This window comes from Cetorhinus maximus, chromosome 3, assembly GCF_964194155.1.
Source record: "Cetorhinus maximus chromosome 3, sCetMax3.hap1.1, whole genome shotgun sequence".
Taxonomy (NCBI): Eukaryota; Metazoa; Chordata; class Chondrichthyes; order Lamniformes; family Cetorhinidae; genus Cetorhinus; species Cetorhinus maximus.
The window spans coordinates 108,993,644-109,013,407 of NC_135881.1; the positions used below are offsets into that span (position 1 = coordinate 108,993,644).

The following is a 19,764-nucleotide window of genomic DNA, read 5'->3' on the forward strand; positions in this document are numbered from 1 at the left end:
AAAAGGCCTGATACTGAAGATGGTGCTCACTCCTAAAGGTAAAGTTCCACTAACAAATGGGAGAACTGAATAATTGACTAAAATGGTAAGTTTGAATCTGCCCCAATGCAGAAAAGAGGGGAATAGAATAGTAGAAATAAAAAAGGGAATAATAAATTCTATTCACAAAGATAACTGAATAATTTACAATTAATCTTCATCCTTTACTGTTCTTTCTGATCCTTGAACATTGTGAACGATATCAATCGCTTTATTTGGGTTGTTGTATTTTGTGATTTTCAACAGATGTTTCCTTTTTGAAATTAAACTTAATCACCCCGGGTAGGAACATGATGCAAACACGGCGTGGGCCATTCAGGTCCTACTTAATACCAAACATTGCCCACAGTCCATTATATCTAATCATAGTTAATATATCTATAAATTACAGCTCTGATATTAGCAATGAACATTTAGCACTTTTATTTGACATTCTTTAGTCCAATATTTTAATGCATGCATTAACCTGGTCATATATTTGACCTTCTTTAGTCCAATATTTTAACGCATGCATTAACCCGGTCATATATAATTGGCTAATACCACTAAAATAGCAGGCAGAAATATCATGCAAACATGTTTATTGTCTTATGTGTTCAAATTTTACTCTAAATCAACATTTTTAGGCACATATTTAAGCTTATATTTCAATATATTGCCTCGACTTCCATCCAATAATGTAAGGAATTTAACAAACTACCAAATCAAAACTGTAAAGGATTATTTTTGAACCTATGGCAATATGTCATCTGTAAAATAATAAGTTATGACATATTAGCCAGTGCAGGCATGATGGGCCGAATGGCCTCCTTCTGCGCTGTAACAATTCTGTGATATTTTTGTTTTTATATATTCTTTCATGGGATATGGGTGTTCCTGGCAAGGCCAGTATTTGTTGCCCATTCCTAATTGCTTTTGAACTAAATGGCTTGCTAGGCCATTTCAGAGTCAACCACATTGCTGTGGGTCACGAGTCACATATAGGACAGACCAATAAGAATGGCAGACTTTGTTCCCCAAAGGGCATTAATGAACCAGATGGGCTTTTACAACAATCGATGATAGTTTCGTGATCACCATTACTGAGACTAGCTTTCAATTCCAAATTTTATCAATTGAATTTAAATTCAACCAGCTGCCATGGTGGGATTTGAATCTGTGCTCCCAGAGGATTAGCCTGGTCCTGTGGATTACTAGCCCAGTGACATTACCACTACACAACCATCTCCCCTAAAACATATGCTGATGACATATGTTAGGAAATGCCACGTAGGTTAGCATATTCTATCACTCATTCTGCTGGAGTAGTTGATGATTTTTGACATTTTGAATACTAACACATTGCTCATCTAAGATTTTTATAAAGGCAAAGATTTGAGTTATGAGGCATAGCTTTATGAGTTCATGTTCCTGGCAAGGAAACTTGCCTACTAAGGACGGGTTTCAGGAATTCAGGTGTGCGCCTTCCTCTCCTTTAAAAAAGAATGGAAAATCATGGGAAAGGAATGCCTGGTTAAATTCTCAACGTGCTTGCGAGGCTCTGCACCAAAAACACAAATTCATCAAATTATCCCTGCGGTCACTTCCAAATTGATGTCCACATCAGACCTGCTCCTATCTGCCTCACTAAATTGAAACGAAAGACTGTGGCTTATTTCACTTGCTGATGTATGCTGATGCCATGCAGCACTGCCTGTCCACCACTCAGTTTACATGATGCATATCCTTGATTTCAAGACCACATAGGCTCCTTCTTCATGCGAGTGATAGAATTTAATTACACTTAAGCAACATTCTAAGTCTAACTGAAATTAAAGTCTGCCTAAATTAGTGGCCAGAACTGCTCAAACTAACAGAATATATGAAAATTCAAATGCATAAACTTGGAACTTCTAACTTGGTGGAATTCTGCTAACATGTGAATAATGGAGTGCAGAAGAGATTTCCTGGTCTGCCTAGGATCAGTTATTCTTTCCTAGTTATGTAGTGACTGCAAATTGAGCTGTTAACACTACTAATTAGTTAATGTTAACAAAACAAAGAAATATTAGCTATTACTTTTGGTTAGATTTCTAAAATACTGTTGTAACTACAGTAGCTTCTAATTCCAGTTTTCAGGTGCAGCTGAGGAGTGATCGCTTAATTGTGCTACCAAGTCATTTCAAAATAAAAATTCCATCCAACACATAAGATTTACTTCCATAATGTAGAGTTAAAAATAAGCAAAAGAGGAAACAGCACAAATTAAAATTTTCAAAATGTACTTTTTCTACAACTTGCATTTTGGAAACGCCTTAATTTTAAAACTATCCCCCATGTTTTCAAATTCCTCCATGCCATACCCTTTCCCATGTCTATAACCTCCTCCAGTCCTATAATCCTCCTAGATATCTGTGCTCCTCCAATTCTGGCCTCGTGCATGTCCTGATTTTAATCACTCCACCATTGGCAGACTTTCCTTCAGCTGCCTGGACCCTAAGCTTTGGAATTTCCTCCCTAAGCCCTTCTGTCTTTCTATCGCTCTCATCTCTTTTGACACATTCCTTAAAACCTTCATCATTTACCAAGTTTTAGTCACCTATACTAATATCTCATGTAGCTCAGTGTCAAATTTTGTGTGATGACAATCCTGTGAAGTGCCTTGGAATGGCTTATTATGTTAAAGGCACTATATAAATACAAATTGTTCTTGCCCTTGTTTTAGTGATTTTATTATAGAATAATATCCCAAGAACTTAATAGACATAACCAAAAGCAAACACCGAGCCAAAGGAGGTATTAAGAGGAGTGATCAAAGGCTTAGTCAAAGTGGTGTGTTTTAAGGAGGGTCATAGAACATAAGACATAGGAGCAGAAATTAGGCCATTCGGCCCATCGAGTCTGCTCCGCCATTAAATCATGGCTGATAAGTTTCTCAACCCCATTCTCCCACCTTTTCCCCGTAACCTTTGATCCCCTTATCAATCAAGAACCTATCTATCTCGGTCTTAAATACACTCAATGACCTGGCCTCCACAGCCTTCTATGGCAATGAATTCCATAGATTCACCACTCTCTGGCTAAAGAAGTTTATTAATGGAAAGGGAAGTGTGGAAGCGGAAGGGAAGGAATTCCAAAATGTGAGGCCCAGACACTTGAAGGCATGGCCGCCAATGGTGGAGCGAAGAGAAGAATGGAGTTACAGAAAAGGAGTGCAGGATTTGAGGAGGGGACAGTCATTGCAAGGCTGGAGGATGTTACAGAGATAGGATGTGAAACTATAAAAGGGTTTAAATATGAGAATGAGAATTTTTAATCAGACATTCGGGGACTGGAGCAAGAACAAGCATAATGAGTGAGCTGGACTTGGTGTGGGATATACTACAGGCAGCAAAGATTAAAGACCTTAGATGATAGGAGGCCAGCCAGGAGATGATTGGAGTAGTCAAGGCTGGAAGGGACAAAAACTTGGGTGAGGCTTTCAACAACAGATAGCCTGAGTCAGGGGTGGAGAAAGATGATGTTAAGGAGGTGATGTAGGATTGGTAGTTCATCTTGGGCTGACTTAGATGCTGATGCAAGAAACGTTCTGGTTCAACCTGAAACAATGGTCCAGGATGGGAATGCAATCAATGGCAGGGACATGGAGTATGTAACATGAGCCAAAGACAATGGCTGCTATTTTCCCAATATTCAATCTGTGAAAATTGTGACTTAACCAAAGTTGGAATCCAGGCAAGCAATCTGATGGGATGAACACATGACAATGGGCTTGAGGTGGTGCAGTATTGAGAGAGGTGGTAATAAACCAGAAGTATTAAGTGACAGGATATTTGTTTTGCTATATTTTCAAAATTCAAATGAAAAGCTAAAAAAATCAATCCTTTTTCAGATTAGCTGCTCTGTTATAAAAGGGTTTAAATATGAGAATGAGAATTTTAATGAGGCATTCAGGAACAGGAGCAAGAACAAGCTGGAGTAGTGTATGCAGTTCTGGTCACCACATTATAGGAAGGATGTGATTGCACTGGAGGGGATGCAGAGGAGATTCACCAGGATGTTGCCTGGGATGAAACATTTAAGTTATGAAGAGAGGTTGGATAGACTTGAGTTGTTTTCGTTGGAGCAGAGATGATCGAGGTGTACAAGATTATGAGGGGCATGGACAGGGTGGATAGGGGGCAGCTGTTCCCCTTAGTTGAAGGGTCAGTCACAAGGGGACATAAGTTCAAGGTGAGGGGCAGGAGGTTTAGGGGGATGTGAGGAAAAACGTTTTTACCCGGAGGGTGGTGACGGTCTGGAATGCACTGCCTGGGAGGGTGGTGGAGGCGGGTTGCCTCACATCCTTTAAAAAGTACCTGTATGAGCACTTGGCACGTCATAACATTCAAGGCTATGGGCCAAGTGCTGGTAAATGGGACTAGGTAGGTAGGTCAGGCGTTTCTCACGTGTCGGTGCAGACTCGATGGGCCGAAGGGCCTCTTCTGCGCTGTGTAATTCTGTGATTCTGAGTAATTTGTTTATTGAGTACTCCATGCAGTTGTAAAATGATTCATTCCAAGTTAAAATAGAACTACCCTCAGTTAAACAGTTCATCTATTCCTGTTGTATGCAATACTTCATTCGGTGGATTATACTTTTCTCTAATGAGTAAGAACTATTATGCAGCAGGTTTTGTGCTTGAATGTTGGCTGGAAGGAAGTCATAAAATAACGATTCTTTACCCTGATATTTTTCTGTCCTCTGTAAGCTCAACAGTGTCATGTGCCAAAATAAACTAAAACGTTCAAAAAAAAATGACGGCCAACTTTTGACCTATATTTATTTGAGATGGGTCTCAATCCATTGGAGATAAGCACTATCCAAAGCAGCCACCCAAACTGACCACATCAGATTACTTTGGAAGTACCAAAATTTAACTTGATAAGAACTTACGGGGAGAAGGCGGGAGAATGGGGTTGAGAAACTTATCAGCCATGATTGAATGGCGGAGCAGACTCGATGGGCCGAATGGCCTAATTTCTGCTCCTATGCCTTATGTTCTTATGGTCTAAGAACCATTCCAGACATATGGATAGGGAAAAAAAGATATATTTTTTTTTAAATCAAGCATCAGCATATGTCTCAGGCTGAAATGACAAATAACTGAGAAGTTCCAGAGGAAGCCTTTTGGAGCAGCTGAAGAATGTGTGGAACTGAAGTTTGTCTCATGGGTGTGTCACTGATCCCAGCCTATATTCTGGGGTTTACATCTGTGACAAAATTCACAGAGATGTGCAAGATATTTCCTTGTATTTAGCATCATCCATCACACCTGTAAGTAGACTTCATATCACCTATGATGCAGAAAGCAACTTCACTATCCAATGTTTGAGTGATAATGTGACCCATTCATAGCAGCCCTTTATGTATACTGGATATTGTGATCTCTCATATGCTGCCCCGTCTTTATGGCAGGTAGACTGAAAAGCATTCTAGTGAGATGGAACACAATTATAAATCAACAAACAGGTTTACTTTACATTAAATACTTGCATGAATAGAATACTGTTTTCCATAAGATTTTTCTATTTATTTATACCTTACAATTAATAGAAAAATACAACCCTGTGACGGTTCCAGATTTAAATCACTGTCAGGTTAGCTGCTCCTAAGTTAATTGATCATGTGTTCCTCCCTTCCAAGCTGTACATATTTCTACCTCAGCCTGGATTTTCTTTCTGACTTGGAGAGACTAATACTGACCCAAGAGGACAGAGAGAAAAATAGTTCTCTAGCTACTCCCTGAACTCTACTGAGAAATAGCCCTCTTAGCTACCATGTAACTACCTTGAATAAAATGGCATGCTTTTGATGTGGAATCTCTTGGCACATTTATACTTTGTTTAGCAATAAACATTTATCATAATACTAATAAATACTTAGCACCAAAGCTTATGGGGTCCATTATCCGAGAGTCAGTATCAATACAGAAAAGAACTGTAAATAATCAGGTTGCACAGCATTTTTGAAAAAATAACATTCAATGTTCCAGGCCTTGAGATCCTTCCTAGTCTTGTAGAAGTCTCAAGGCCTAAAACATTGACTGCCATTTTTCCACAGATGCTACCTAAGCATTAACATTTTTCAATTTTAATTTTTAGATTTGTGACATCGGCAGAATTTTATTTTTTGTTTACAGAAGTACAATGTTTGATGGCTGTTCCATCTGGGCACTCACCTAGGAACCATTCTAACTCACCTTCCAAATGGCTTTAAAGGTTAAAGAATGCTTATGTTTGGAGGGTAACCCATTGTCAATTACGTCTAACCTCTATAACAGTATTACAACATAATTCCAGGCCATATAGATAAAGACCAGAAATGCTATTGAGATGTTTGCACCTGGGTATATGCCGGTGCCACATATGTTGCTGGTTGAATGTAACCTCAGATGAGGGGAAGTGTTTTGCTGCAGCTGAAAAATGGGTGGCCATGTATGGCATTAGAAAAGGAAGTTTTTTTTTCATTCTTCACTTCTACTAATTTTGGTGGTGCCATCTCTTAAATTTTTAATTCATCTCCACCCCCACTCCCAAACTGAGGCATTTTACAGATCTGGATGCCAATGGCTCAGGTGTGGTTGAATCCAGCATTGCTAGGACACAATTGGTAGAACATATGTGGTATGAAATATTTCCCTTATTGGTTTGGTGCATCATTTGTCCATCCCCAATTCCACTAAAATTTCCAATGAGCAAGAAAACGGATGAAGAATTGGCTTAATTAGGTGCCACTGGAAACTCTACCTTACCCACTCCAACCACTTTGCTTTTGATGCCCCAGTCACACAAATGTCACACCATTGTATTTCTGATTTGATAACTCTTGGCTTCCAGGCACACTTCACAGCATTTCCTGTTGAATATGGAAAGCTGAAATCGACCAGGGACTTTGCCAAAATTAGCAGGGATTGATGTATTAATCTTTAAAATCCCAATTCCGATTGGGGGCTATCCAAATTTACATTTTCTGAATTCAAACTTAAAATTCAAAGCCTCACCCTTAACATCCATTTGATTGGGGCTTAGTTTCCAGTATTCAGCCCTAGCTTTAGAAGAATAACCAAAATACTTGTGAAATTAGCAATGCTTGGTAATGCTATGACCACCTACTGAGTTAAAGCACAGCGATCTGGATCAAAGTAAGGGTGGTTATGTCATATTTGAGAAACTTTTTGTTTAGCACATACTGTGTGGGATTTTTGTTCTGGATTGATGACAGCAACAGATAAAGACAGATCAGAATCATGTTAAACTCTTGGCAAGCTATAGTCTGTTTTTCAGGGTATCAGTATAATTAAAAATTGATCAGCCTGTCACTGTATGGCAGCGGGAATTTTTGTTCACGGAATTGTGATTGGTTAATGCTTGCCATGTGAATGATGAACGCACAAATTTGAAGCATTGTATAAGGAGGAAAATACTAAAATATAAAAGTGACAGCCACTTCAACTTCCTGTTACTGGTAAGAACAAAATTCGCTCATCCCGCACTCGGAAAAAGGAGTTGTGCTTGAAAGGAGCATGGATCAGAGGTAAAGCTAAAAGCCCAAAGAACCAATTCTTGAACCTGTGCTGAACTGGCCGAATGAGATTCACGGATTTACCCTTAGATACCATGGCACTACGGATACTGGTGTTAAACTGGCATCTCGATAATGCAGTGTGACCCATGTCACACTGCCAGGCACGCTGCATTAAGAAGTGATCTCTCAGTGTTAAAATAATTGGGAAGTATATTACATCTTGCACCTAGATCGAATAGTGTAAGACTACCTACTAAAGGTGTTCTGAGTTCACGGGTAAAATTTCCCTGCGTTCTCCCGCTGTTTACGCCATTTTGCCAGGATTTCCGCCAAAGTTACAGCAAGCCATCGGGAGAGTCTCTGGAAATGTTATCCCTTTGTCTTCAGCGCATCTACGGTTTGTTTGGAGATCGGGTTCCTCAATTACACACCGTCACATCAATATTCTACTAAACCCACATTGCATGAAGGTGAGAGATGCATAATGACACCTTTAAATATAAATTGCCGTATCATTTTCGCCTGATGTAAGCGAACTCAACACATTCTGTTGTGCAAATGTTTCATAATCCATTTGCTAGGTGGTTTACAACACAGAGAAACATAGCTTCACCGATCAAGTGGGTACTCCCAATTCTGATGCTTTGAGAACAAATCCCACTCATGATCATCATTAATTCTATTTGATGTATGTGCCTTTTTGCTGGCACTTGGTCGGGCTGCTGGATGGAGCACTCGCTTAGAATGGAGCGTTCCCGTCTCAGTTTTGCAGACTTTCTGCTGCCTTGTCACAGAATGGGATCGTCACTCGCTCGTGGGGAAATCGGTGGTCACAAAACATCCCACCCCTCCTGTTTGCAATGTCAGCGAGGCGGTGGAAATAAGCATCCGACAGGACAGCTTGTCTATAAACAAGAATATTAAATATATCTGGTCTCGTCCCATAAGAAAATACTCAAATACTTTGCAAAAGTATTCAAAGGGGAAAATTGCAAATCACAGTAACCCTAATATTTAAAGCAATATTGTGTGTAATCAAGTTGAAAGAATTGACAGCCTTTATTATTAGGGCCCTACCTGGTTTCCACACATATACAGATTGAAACTCCTCTTCTGTTTCTGCCTGAACATTCCAGATCCCCAAGACCAGGGTTAACATCACACCAATGCTCTGTGCTGAAGCAGCACACTTCTTTGAACATCTGAATGAAGCGGTGCTTTTCCTACTCAGTCTCATAGCTCCAGAATCACCAGGCTGTTTCAGCGTGACTCCAGTTCGGAAGACAAAGGATATTATAATCCTTGCCTTGATATTAATGTCTATTATTTTTTTCTCTCTCTGTATATATCTTATTCCTCTCGCTGGGAATCCGTCACGTACCGTAGGTGCAGAAAGTCCTTCTCTTGATATCTTACTTGCACGAACGTGGACAAGGCGCCTGGCATCAGAAAAAAAATAATGACCCCGAGCAGCAACCGTTTCCTTCCCTTCCAAATCAGTGACTAGCGGCAGGTTTCAATCAGCTGGGGGAAGCAGCTGTCCACGAGGAGCTCCGGCTGATACAGCGGGTCATGCGGGTCTTGTAGGCGGCAGCAAGTCATTCACACCAGCTGCACAGAGAGAAAGAAACAAATGCTGTAATGCCACTGCCTAGATATACTGTATAATACTGCTGTCTGCACTCATATAACCATGTGGAAAAGCACAAGCATATGCGTGTCTGCACCTGCATCTCACAGCAATGAGAAAGTCAAATGATGAAACCACTGCTAATCAGAGGTGGGTAGGTGCGAGGAGCGGGGGGAGGATCTCAGTCACCATCCCCCGGGAGGTTTGTCATTTTGCGAAAAAAAACTCCCCAGATTCATCGTTTTCAAATGCATTAGATTAAAAAGCATCGATCAAATAATTCCCACCCATCGCCTATTTAAATATTTTAACACCATTGCAAATTAGCACCGAGAGTACTACAAATTCCCTTTTGTTTACCTATCACTTTCCACCTCTAAGAGGGAATTAAGGGCTGAGAAAGCCTGCCACCGAGTCCATATTGTTACCCCAGATAAACAAGTGTAGATTACTTTTCCTCGACTGTCAGAAAACAAGCATCGACAGATTATCGCCCCATAAAGGAGAGTAGGAATTTAAATTGTTTCTGGTTTCATGCATCCCAAATAGAACGTGATAACAAAGCGAAAGCCCGAGTAGCTTTGCAGCCTTTGAAAAGCAGAACCGTCCTGGGCTGTACACTACAGTTAATATCTTTATCAGAATCGGTTGCAGCAGGCCATTATCGTTTTGTGTGTTGCACCATTGTGGATTAAAACGCTTTCAAGGCAACTTGAATTGGATTTGCAGTGATGTTTTTTGTTATATTAGTTTAACCCTTTTAAGATCTGAAGCATTTTCTCTAAATCAAGAAAGCTGTGCCAACCAATTTTTTTTTATAATTGAATATATCGCGTTGTGCAACTGCATAATCAAATAAATATTTTAGCATACGAATTCAATATAAGTTGCTGTCTGGCTAAATGTGTACTGAAACTTTTGCCACAAAAATAATAAGGTGAATAGGTTTGTGTTGCACAAAGAAGCCCGTTTGTTTACATTACGCTTTTAGTTTGATACAGTTGCATAAAATCTAAATGGAAACAATAGCAGACTAGGAGTAATGTGAAGATCAGGAAATAACTTGAGGGCAGCATTTTTCAGCAAAACAATTGCCAACAATTCTCACAATTCACAAACCTACTGCTTGGCAAGGTAATTTGGCAAGCATCTGTTATTTAACTCATGACCTAATAAGAATCTTGCAGGCATCAATGGGCAGTTAATAACAGGAAGAACATAGAAAAAATACAAGTAATAAAGCTGACAGGATGGAAAGAGTGAGGGGTTAGGACAGTGGGAATAGATGTTGGAGGAGACAGCTGATAGTCACTATCAATGGTCACTATTAATGTTGTCACAATTTCAGGGAGATTAAGCCTCTGATGTAGAGATTAGTCAGCTAACTGTTGATGGTCTGTCAATTCCCAAATGTTAAACTGTGTAAATGCCAAATTTATACCACTGCTGATTTTAACTAGCAATCTTCTATTCTGTCAAGCAAAATTTGTATGATTGAATACTTTTTAGACCTGATTATACAGTTCAGTCCTAAGCATAATTTCCATCAGTACTGTACTTTGAGACATAACACTAAAAGAAATCACACTTTGTAAAGGAACATGATACAAACTGTACACCAACAGTGCATTCTTTTGAAAGGTACCACTGATGTTCCTGTCTACTTAGAAACTTCTCTCAAAAGCAGCACATATTTTATGGCTGGATAGCATTTTGCCCTATTGCCTTCTTGCTAAATGATGTATGTGCCAAAACCAGAATATTGGTATTATCTTATGCTACGTAAACTATATGGCATTTGCCCTTTCTCCACCATTGGCAGCAGTGGCTATCAGTCATTAGTAGGTAACCTGCAGAAAACTGTAACTGTTTTGATCATCTTCTTAGTCTGCAATTCATGAGGAAATGCTTCCTCTAAACAACAAAACAAGTTATGTTTACGCAGTGTCTTTAAATGACAAAATCTCCCAAGATATATTGCAGAGCAGTAGCAAGAGGAATGAAAACATTGAGCAAGTATTAATGAAATTCCTGAGGCATTACCAGTATATTTTTAAGGCATACCATTTAGGTTAAATATACTTACATACATGCAGAAAATAATGAAAGTGCAAAGCACACCTCTCAATGTCCAAGAAGAATGAATGATTGACATGTTGGAAATTGAACTGGATATTGGACTATAAACAAGTCCCTTTATATAATTGAATAAAATAAAGGGAGAAGGAGCAAACAATAGATAAGGATCAAGAGTAAGGTATCTTGACATAAAGACATGGAAAACAAAGGTAGCATTGCAGGAAATAAGATAACATTTTATAATCTTCTCAGCCACGCTAATAGTGTTTTCAGACCATACAGTGATTCAATGGATAAATGTATAATTTGATGTAGTACTAGCCCATAGTGACCAGGAAAAAGCCTAGTTGTACTTACAAAAATGGTCTCAGCCAGATCGATAATTTGAGTTCCAATCCATGTCCTATGACTATGAAAGTATAGATTTATGAATATCATTTGATAGTACTGATGAAAAAGATACATGTTGTCGAAGCTTTTCATCTTGCACTCATCAGAACATACACAAGAATGCCAAGTTTCAAAGGGAACAGCAATTTATACTACATGAGAAAAGGGGTGCTGATTGGTTGGCAAGTAAGCTCTGATCGATCGAGATGTTGCCATGGTGAATGCACCAGGGAGCTGTTGTTCCCCATGTTGCTATTGATTCAAAAAAGGTGCAATATATGGACATATTCCTTTTTCCCACAGAGAACACATCCTTACATATGAATATATGTAGTTTCTAGCAAGTGTAAGTGAGCTTAGTTGCAAGCCTGATTTATCTTAAATCTTAATCTTATCTTAAATCATAATCTTAAATTGATTGTTAGTGTAATTCTTAGCACACTTGAGATTGTTCAGCAAGTGATGTCTGATCATGGAATCACTTCTAATGTTAGACATTATGTTCTGATTTTTCCAAGTATGGGCTTGTTGAATACAGTCAGTACTCTGCCTATTGCGAACAGCTGAAAGGACGTGCTGTTTGATACAGTTCGCCAGTTGTTGCGACATATGGTCTACGTACCTGGCATTGCAGTGGTACTGAAATTAATATACCAATTAATATGAAATATGAATTAATATGAAATGCATATGTTGTAATATGGTACATCAAAGCTATCCTGTAGGATAATGGTTATGCCAATCAAATTATTGCTTGCTGTGTATCGCGTATGCTCACAAATGGGCCTAATGCTGCCTCATTTGGACCGGAAAAGTGCGCAATCTATCTCAAATTACCCTGGAAGGGCAAAGTGTCTCAAACATTTGAGCAACAGGTGACGCCAGCTTTTTCACACTGCCACAATGGAGTGGCAAAACAAGTGCTGTTTTCCACAACAGAATGCTGCCATCAAGTGAAAAAGACGTTTTGCCTACCACACAAATGAATAATGTGGTATCTGAATTTCAATGCCGGTGCGATGCCAGGTATGTAGGCTATTTGTCCAAAGGCTAGCAGATCATATCAAACAGCATGTCCCCTCAGCTGCTCGCAATGGTAGAATACCGACCATACTCAACCAACTCATGCATAGAAAACTTAAAACATAATGTCCATCTACAAGATGCGCTGCAGGAACTCACCAAGTCTCCTTAGGCAGCACCTTCCAAACCCACGACTGCTACCAGCTAGAAGGACAAGGACAGCAGACACATGGAATCACCTGGAAGTTCCCCTTCAAGCCACTCACCACCCTGACTTGGAACTATATCGCCATTCCTTCACTATCGCTGGGTCAAAATCCTGGAACTCCCTCCCTAACAGCACTGTAGGTGTATCTACACCACAGGGACTGCAGCAATTCAAGAAGGCAGCTCATCACCATCTTCTCAAAGGCAATTAGGGAGGGTCAATAACTGCTGACCAAGCCAGCGACACTCACAGCCCCTGAAAGAACAAAAAAAAATGTAGGGACATGTCCTCTCCAGGCAAAAGGAATATGTCCAGGCATTGCACCTTCTTTGAATAAACAAAAGTATGGGGGACAATAGCTCCCTGGTGCATTCACCATGGCAATGCCTCAAAAAGTCAGAGCTGACTTGCCAACCAATCAGCACCCCTATCTTCATGCAGTATAAATTATTGTTCCCTTTGAAATTTGGTATTCTTGTTTTTGTCCTGATGAGTTCAAAATGAAAAGCTTCAATAGCATATCTCTTTTTTCAGCAATATTTATGAATGTCAGATGAGGACAGGATTGACCCAATGTTGAATACACAATGGCTAGGTTGATCCATGAAGAATGACTGCTTGAGTAAACCAAGCATGAGATGCTGACAGCTGTGGAATGGTGTGCTGGCATGAGTAGATAAGTATGGAAATAACTTGAGAAAAGGAAGAAAAGATTAGTGTTCTTGTCCTCTTCCTAGTCCACAATTCAGGAGGAAATTGTTATTTAATACAACAACATCAACGACTCACATTTGAAGAGCACCTTTAAATTTCTGAATGGCAAAAAGCACTTTACAGAATAGTAACAAGGGAGATGAAAATATTGAGCCAAGAGGCAGATTTAAGGAGGAATGACTGGAAGCATGGGAGAAAGGATGTTTTTTGAGGGGGATTTTAAAGGACAAGAGGGAAGCACAGAGATTGAGGAGTTTTCAAAAAGGATTCCACAGAACAGATCCACGAGGCTAACTCTCAGAATTCTCTTCCCCAGAGAGCAGTGGAGGCTGAGCCATTGAATTTATTCAAGACAGAAATAGACAGATTTTCAGTAGACAAGGGAGGCAAGGGTTATGAGACAAACAGGAAAGTGGAGCTGAGGCCACAACCAGATCAGCCATGATCATATTGAATGGTGGAGCAGGCTTGAAGGGCCGAATGGCCTACTTCTGCTCCTGAGTCCTATGTTCCTAAAGCTCTGTCATCAAGTGATGGAGGGAGAGTGGGATGCACAGAAGGCTAAAGTCAGATGATCAAATGCCTCACAACAGCGTGTAAGTCCAAAGGAGGTTGCAGAGGTTGGATGGAGCAAAGGTTGGGTTTGAAGATGAGGGCAAAAGATTCAAAACTTCATGCGCTGTGGAATAGGCAATGAATGTACATCAGCCTGGGCAGAATTGATGGATCATTGGTGATGGAAAGAATATAGGCTGTGGAGCTCAGCTCAGGTCAGAATATGGCACCAAGGTAATGTATGAGTTTATTAAACTTAAAAGAGAAGCAAGAAAGGGGGTAGAGTGAATATAAAGGGAATGAAGTTTGCAATCAGCGCCAGAAGCAGTTTCCCAATGTTCAGCTGAAGAAACTGTGGCTCATCTAAGACTGGATATTAGACAAACAGTGTAACAGTACGTAAGCAGTTGAAGGATCAAAAGAAGATGTAGAGAGATAAAGTTAGGTTTTGTCAGCAGAGAAACTGACCCACATCTGCAGCTGATATCATCAAGGGGCTACATTTGATAAAGAAAAGGAGGATAGATCCTTTGGGGACTCTTGTGGTGAAGGTTCAGTTGAAGGAGGAGAAGCTATTGCTAGAAATGTGCTGGCTGCAATCAAAAGGTTAAGAGTGGAATCACACAAGACCAGTGCCATGGAGCTAAAAATAAAGAAGTGTTGTTGGAGGAGAATTAGTATGATCAACCATGCGAGCCATGGTGACAAGATTGAGGAGGATAAGGATAGAAAGCACACCATGGCCAATGCCATAAATAACATTAATACAAAGGCAAAATATTGTGATGCTGGAAATCTGAATTCTGCTCTTTCTTTTATTCATTTACGGAATGTGGGCTTCGCTGGCTTAGCCAGCATTTATTGCCCATCCCTAATTGCCTTGGAGAAGATGGTGATGAGCTGCCTTCTTGAACCACTACAGTCCCTGTGGTGTAGGTACACCCACAGTGCTGTTAGGGAGGGATTATCAGATTTTGACCCAGTGACAGTGAAGGAACAGCAATATATTTCCAAGTCAGGATGGTAAGTGGCTTGGAGGGGAACTTCCAGGTGGTGGTGTTCCCATGTATCTGCACTTGTCCTTCTAGATGGTAGTGGTCATGGGTTTGGAAGGTGCTACCTAAGGAGCCTTGGTCAGTTTCTGCAGTGCATCTTATAGGTGGTACACACTGCTGCCACTGTGCGATGGTGGAGGGAGTGAATGTTTGTGGAAGGGGTGCCAATCAAGCAGGCTTCTTTATCCTGGATGGTGTCAAGCTTCTTGAGTGTTGTTGGAACATTCAAGAAGTGGGGTGAAATCTGGTACCTAGCTAGCAGAGACCAAACAAAATGTTTATATTACTAATAAAATTGGTACTGTGAAAGGAGTTTTATTGTTAGAAGAGGCTGATGATACAATGAGAATTTACATTCAATGACCAGTGCTAGTTATAAGGATTACAGTTTGGTGTGTACGGGGCAGAGGCAATGTAAGATCAAAGCAGCTGTAAGCCTCCAACTGGCTCCACAGGAACCAAAGTGAAAGGAACCTCATTTTGAATTCATATGGTGAAGATGCATTGCCTGGTGTCTAGTTAAACCTATGGGTGCTGTTGCCTTAATGGAGATTAGTTTGGGAATTTGTTAAAAGTTATAATAGTAGTAATTTGTAGCCATGTGTATATATTTAACTTGTGTAAATTAATAACACATTTCATTTAATTTAAAATAAAACCTCTCGAGAACTGGTGGTCTGATTCCTGAATTTAGAGTTGCATCTCAAACATACCACTTAAAAATATAGGTTATGACAGTTGTTTAAAGTTTCCCTCTGGGATTTTTTTAATAACTCAGCTTTACCAAATTGCTGTCTCTTAACACTGCATCTAGAGCCAACAAACAGATTTTTTTTTTAATGGACTATATTACATGAATTGTGCTTTATGTGTGCGGTGGTAACGAGATGAAGTATAAAAGTAGAATGAATCTCATAAAGTTAGCCTGACAGAGAATTCCTTTGCAAGGGTCAATGTAGTGAACAATAACACACCAGTGAAACTATTTTTCTCCTGTGCATATGTTTGAATAAACAGCACTAAATAGAACTACTCAAAAATGGAAACCTGACAGAATAAACAGAATGACTCAGGTTCATTGAGCTAGCTCTTCTTTTACACGCATGAAAGGTCCACATTACTCACTGGCACCTGCACCACTTGTGAGTTATGAGACTGTCACACTTATGAGAGAACCACCATATTCAACAATATGGGGTGGGTTACCTTCTGTTTACTTAGGAAACTGCGTTGCTACATTTATATCATAGGGCAGCTTAAAGAGCTAAAGTGCAATACTTTCACTGACAAGACTCCAGTAGTTATAATGAATAATGATGCACTAATGTGACCTTTTAGATGAACAGTTAAAAGATTAGTATTTGCAAAGGTGAAAGTCAGGCCATTAATCTACTGCTTAAATGTTCAATATATCTAGAGGGTTCCAAATCATACAATTCACAGAAAATTACTTTTATTACTTTCTTGGAAACAAAAAAGACACATTTGATCTTCTAAAATATAATAGGATCAAAAGGAATATTCACTGTAAAGGCCATTCATCTTTTTTACTCCACTGAAGGATCAGTGAATTTCACAGCTACACTGATCAAATCAAGCACATTCCTGATCTCCAATCCACACAACAATAGAGGATCTCAGCTGGGTTGAATAGGGTGCTACAACTGGGTGAGTGACCCTACACAAGGAAAGAGAAAATCACGCAACGTCTCCTTTCTGACTGCTATTTGAAAATGTTGGGCGAGGACAGTCAATAGTAGGCTTGGTTATGATCACCTTAATATTGAATAGCCTGCCGAGATCCCTGTCAAATTAAAGAAATGAGTGATGGGAACCTGTTTGACAAAGTATGGGATTGTTTTTTGTAGGACTATACTTCAGCAAAGAGTCACTGCATTTCCAGCTCAATACTGTGCCTTATACCATGCCTTTTAATTCTATTAGTATCCCAAAATTGGCATTCATGACACGAGCAAATGTTAATTCCTATATAATGTCATTCACTGTTAAATCCATTGTATATATCTGTAGAGTGTATCTCTTCTAAGCAACAGGGCCCTAACTTTGAAAATGTAGCATTACTTCTCCAAAAGTAGGAGAAATAAATATATAGTTTAAACTAAACTATATGTGGATTATCCCTTATATTGAAACACCTTTTCATCAATAGCACTGTTCCTCTTTAAACAGGATTACATACAACAATTGCACACTTAGGCATATTTCCATTGAACTTAAACAAAGAACGTATTTTCCAACAGGAGTAAAAGTGGTCAAGTTGCTATATGCAGTGGCATTTGCAACACATGGCAACCAGAAAAATTATTTCTCCTTTATGATAGATCCAAACTTACCAAGCAGAACAGGTTGTCATTTGCATTACAGTACAGTGTCTCAAATCCAGCTGTCCAAAAACCAGACTGTCGGAAAATTGGACATTTTCAGAATGTGCCATGCATCAATTTTAATTGAGTAAAATAATAACAATTTGGCTAGGCGCTACTTATCCCCTTCGAACTTGCATGCCAGTCTATTCCCACAATCCGAGCAACCCTTCACTCCAACCGACCTGCCTTGACCTGGATCGCCCATGAGCAATAAAACTGTAGCTGCATGACCTAATTGAAAACAGAAACTGAAATGAAAACATAAGAGGGATACATAGAAAGAATACTGACACTCCCAGTTTCTAAGGAAAGAAAAACTGAATCTGAGGTTTGGAAACCAAAACTTCTGGGCAGACTGAAACTGGTTGAGGCTATCTGTAGAGTGTATCTCTTGCAGAGCCATCCAAGCTCAGTGGTTGCTGTTTGGACCTGATGCAGTTTGCCGCTCAAGAGAGAAGATAGTCAAAGTAAATGGCAGTTATATAGAACTGCAGAGTAAAAGCAAAATAACTTCATCATTCACCATGTGGAATGCAGGTGAAGCTTAATCTCAGTCTGAATGTTGAAAGGAAACAGAATATGGAAGATTGCCTCATTTGAAATGAGTGGAATAATGTGCAGTGGTCCTCCTTGAGTCTTATGGCAAAGAAAGAAACCAACAGATTAGCTTGGAAGTATTGACAAGTAACCAGAACAAGAGGCTGAGGCATCCACAGAAAAGAGATGGTAAATTAATGTTTTACCTTTGAGAAGAGCTGGAGCTGAGGAGAATTTAAAAATAGTTTCCAGAGGACTGCTGTATACTTATGGTTGTCCCCTATGGAAGTAAATAACTTTAAAACATTCTAACATGAGAGAATTCTTGTGGGAAGTAAGAAGTAAACCCATATATGGATATAAGCCATAGTGTTAACTTAATCGTATTTGCTTTGTTTAATTTGTTCCATTTACAATGAAGTTTGAATTTTGTTCAAAAAAAGTGAAATCTTATGGCATTGTTCTATTGGTTAAAACAAAGTGTTTAGATTTCACTTTAAATGTTAACAGTCCTTAACTGGATCGTAATAATGTATTGCAATGGCATGTTTAAATATCTTGCCCATGTTTGTATTCATACTTTCTATTAGAGATTGCACTAGATGCTAATATTTTTCATTAGATGTTAAATAAGTGTTCCAATTGGCTGTCTCCTTATGAAAGGTGGGAAGATGGTGTCATTGTGGTGCCCACTTCAAATAGTTTAGCTATTTATATAAGTACTTATCTGTACTTTATAAACTTAAATAAGTGCAATCAAGGGTGGCAGAGAAAAATATATGTTTACAGTAAATAAATATTTGAGAAGATTCCAGTCAAAAACTTCACATTTCACTCACACGTTAATGTAAAGATTTTATTTTTGTAAGATACAGAATAAAGCACCTTAATATTGTTAAATAAAAACTGTTGTGGTAAATTTGCCCAATGGGGTAGATGGGAATGTGGAAATCAAAACGCAAGATCAGCCATGATCTTGTTGAATGGCGGAACAGGCTCAAGGGGCTGAATGGTCTACTCCTGTTCCTATTTCTTATGTTCTTATGACTTATTATTATAAAGACTGTGTCTCGCTGAGCTAGAAAGAATGGGAAGGTTCAATTTCTTGTCTGTGATAAGTTAGTTGATTTAAGGCTGAGTGGTAGAAGTGATACTACAATTAGCTTCCTCATGCCCAGGTCAAGATGGGAGAAAAAGAAGCAGCAAAGGTTCCTGATTCTGATTGTTATTCGGTGACCTGGAAAGTGTGCATGTGTACCCATTGGGGAGGAATGAATGAGCATGAGTATTGTCCTAGTAGTTATATTGACTGTTAACATGCAGGATTGGATGTACTTTCTCTTTAAATAATCACCTGGGTGGAGCACATAGAGGACAATTAGGCTGGGAGAGTCCAATGCCAGTAATAGAGCTGTGCTGATTTTCTGTCTATTTAAATTATTGGACAGAATATCACGCTCCATTATGGATGGCCGATTCGCACCACCCAACGTCCCTTAATGTGCTGCATCTAGGGAGTTGTTTAAAATGCAAAGGCAGAAAAGAACAATCTTTCCTTACAATTCATTTCACATGAAAAATGACCATTTAGACAAAGTATAG

At 39.3% G+C, this 19,764-nt stretch overlaps 1 protein-coding gene across 1 annotated transcript in view; it reads right to left on the reverse strand.

The window, feature by feature from the left end:
• thsd7aa (thrombospondin, type I, domain containing 7Aa) overlaps positions 1–9,083 on the reverse strand; it is a 536,154-nt gene extending 527,071 nt beyond the window's left edge. The window contains exon 1 of the mRNA XM_078538824.1: positions 8,662–9,083. Coding sequence (XP_078394950.1) covers positions 8,662–8,821 — 160 coding nt within the window. The 5' untranslated portion in view covers positions 8,822–9,083. The remainder of the gene's footprint in view (positions 1–8,661) is intronic.
• Positions 9,084–19,764: the final 10,681 nt, after the last annotated feature.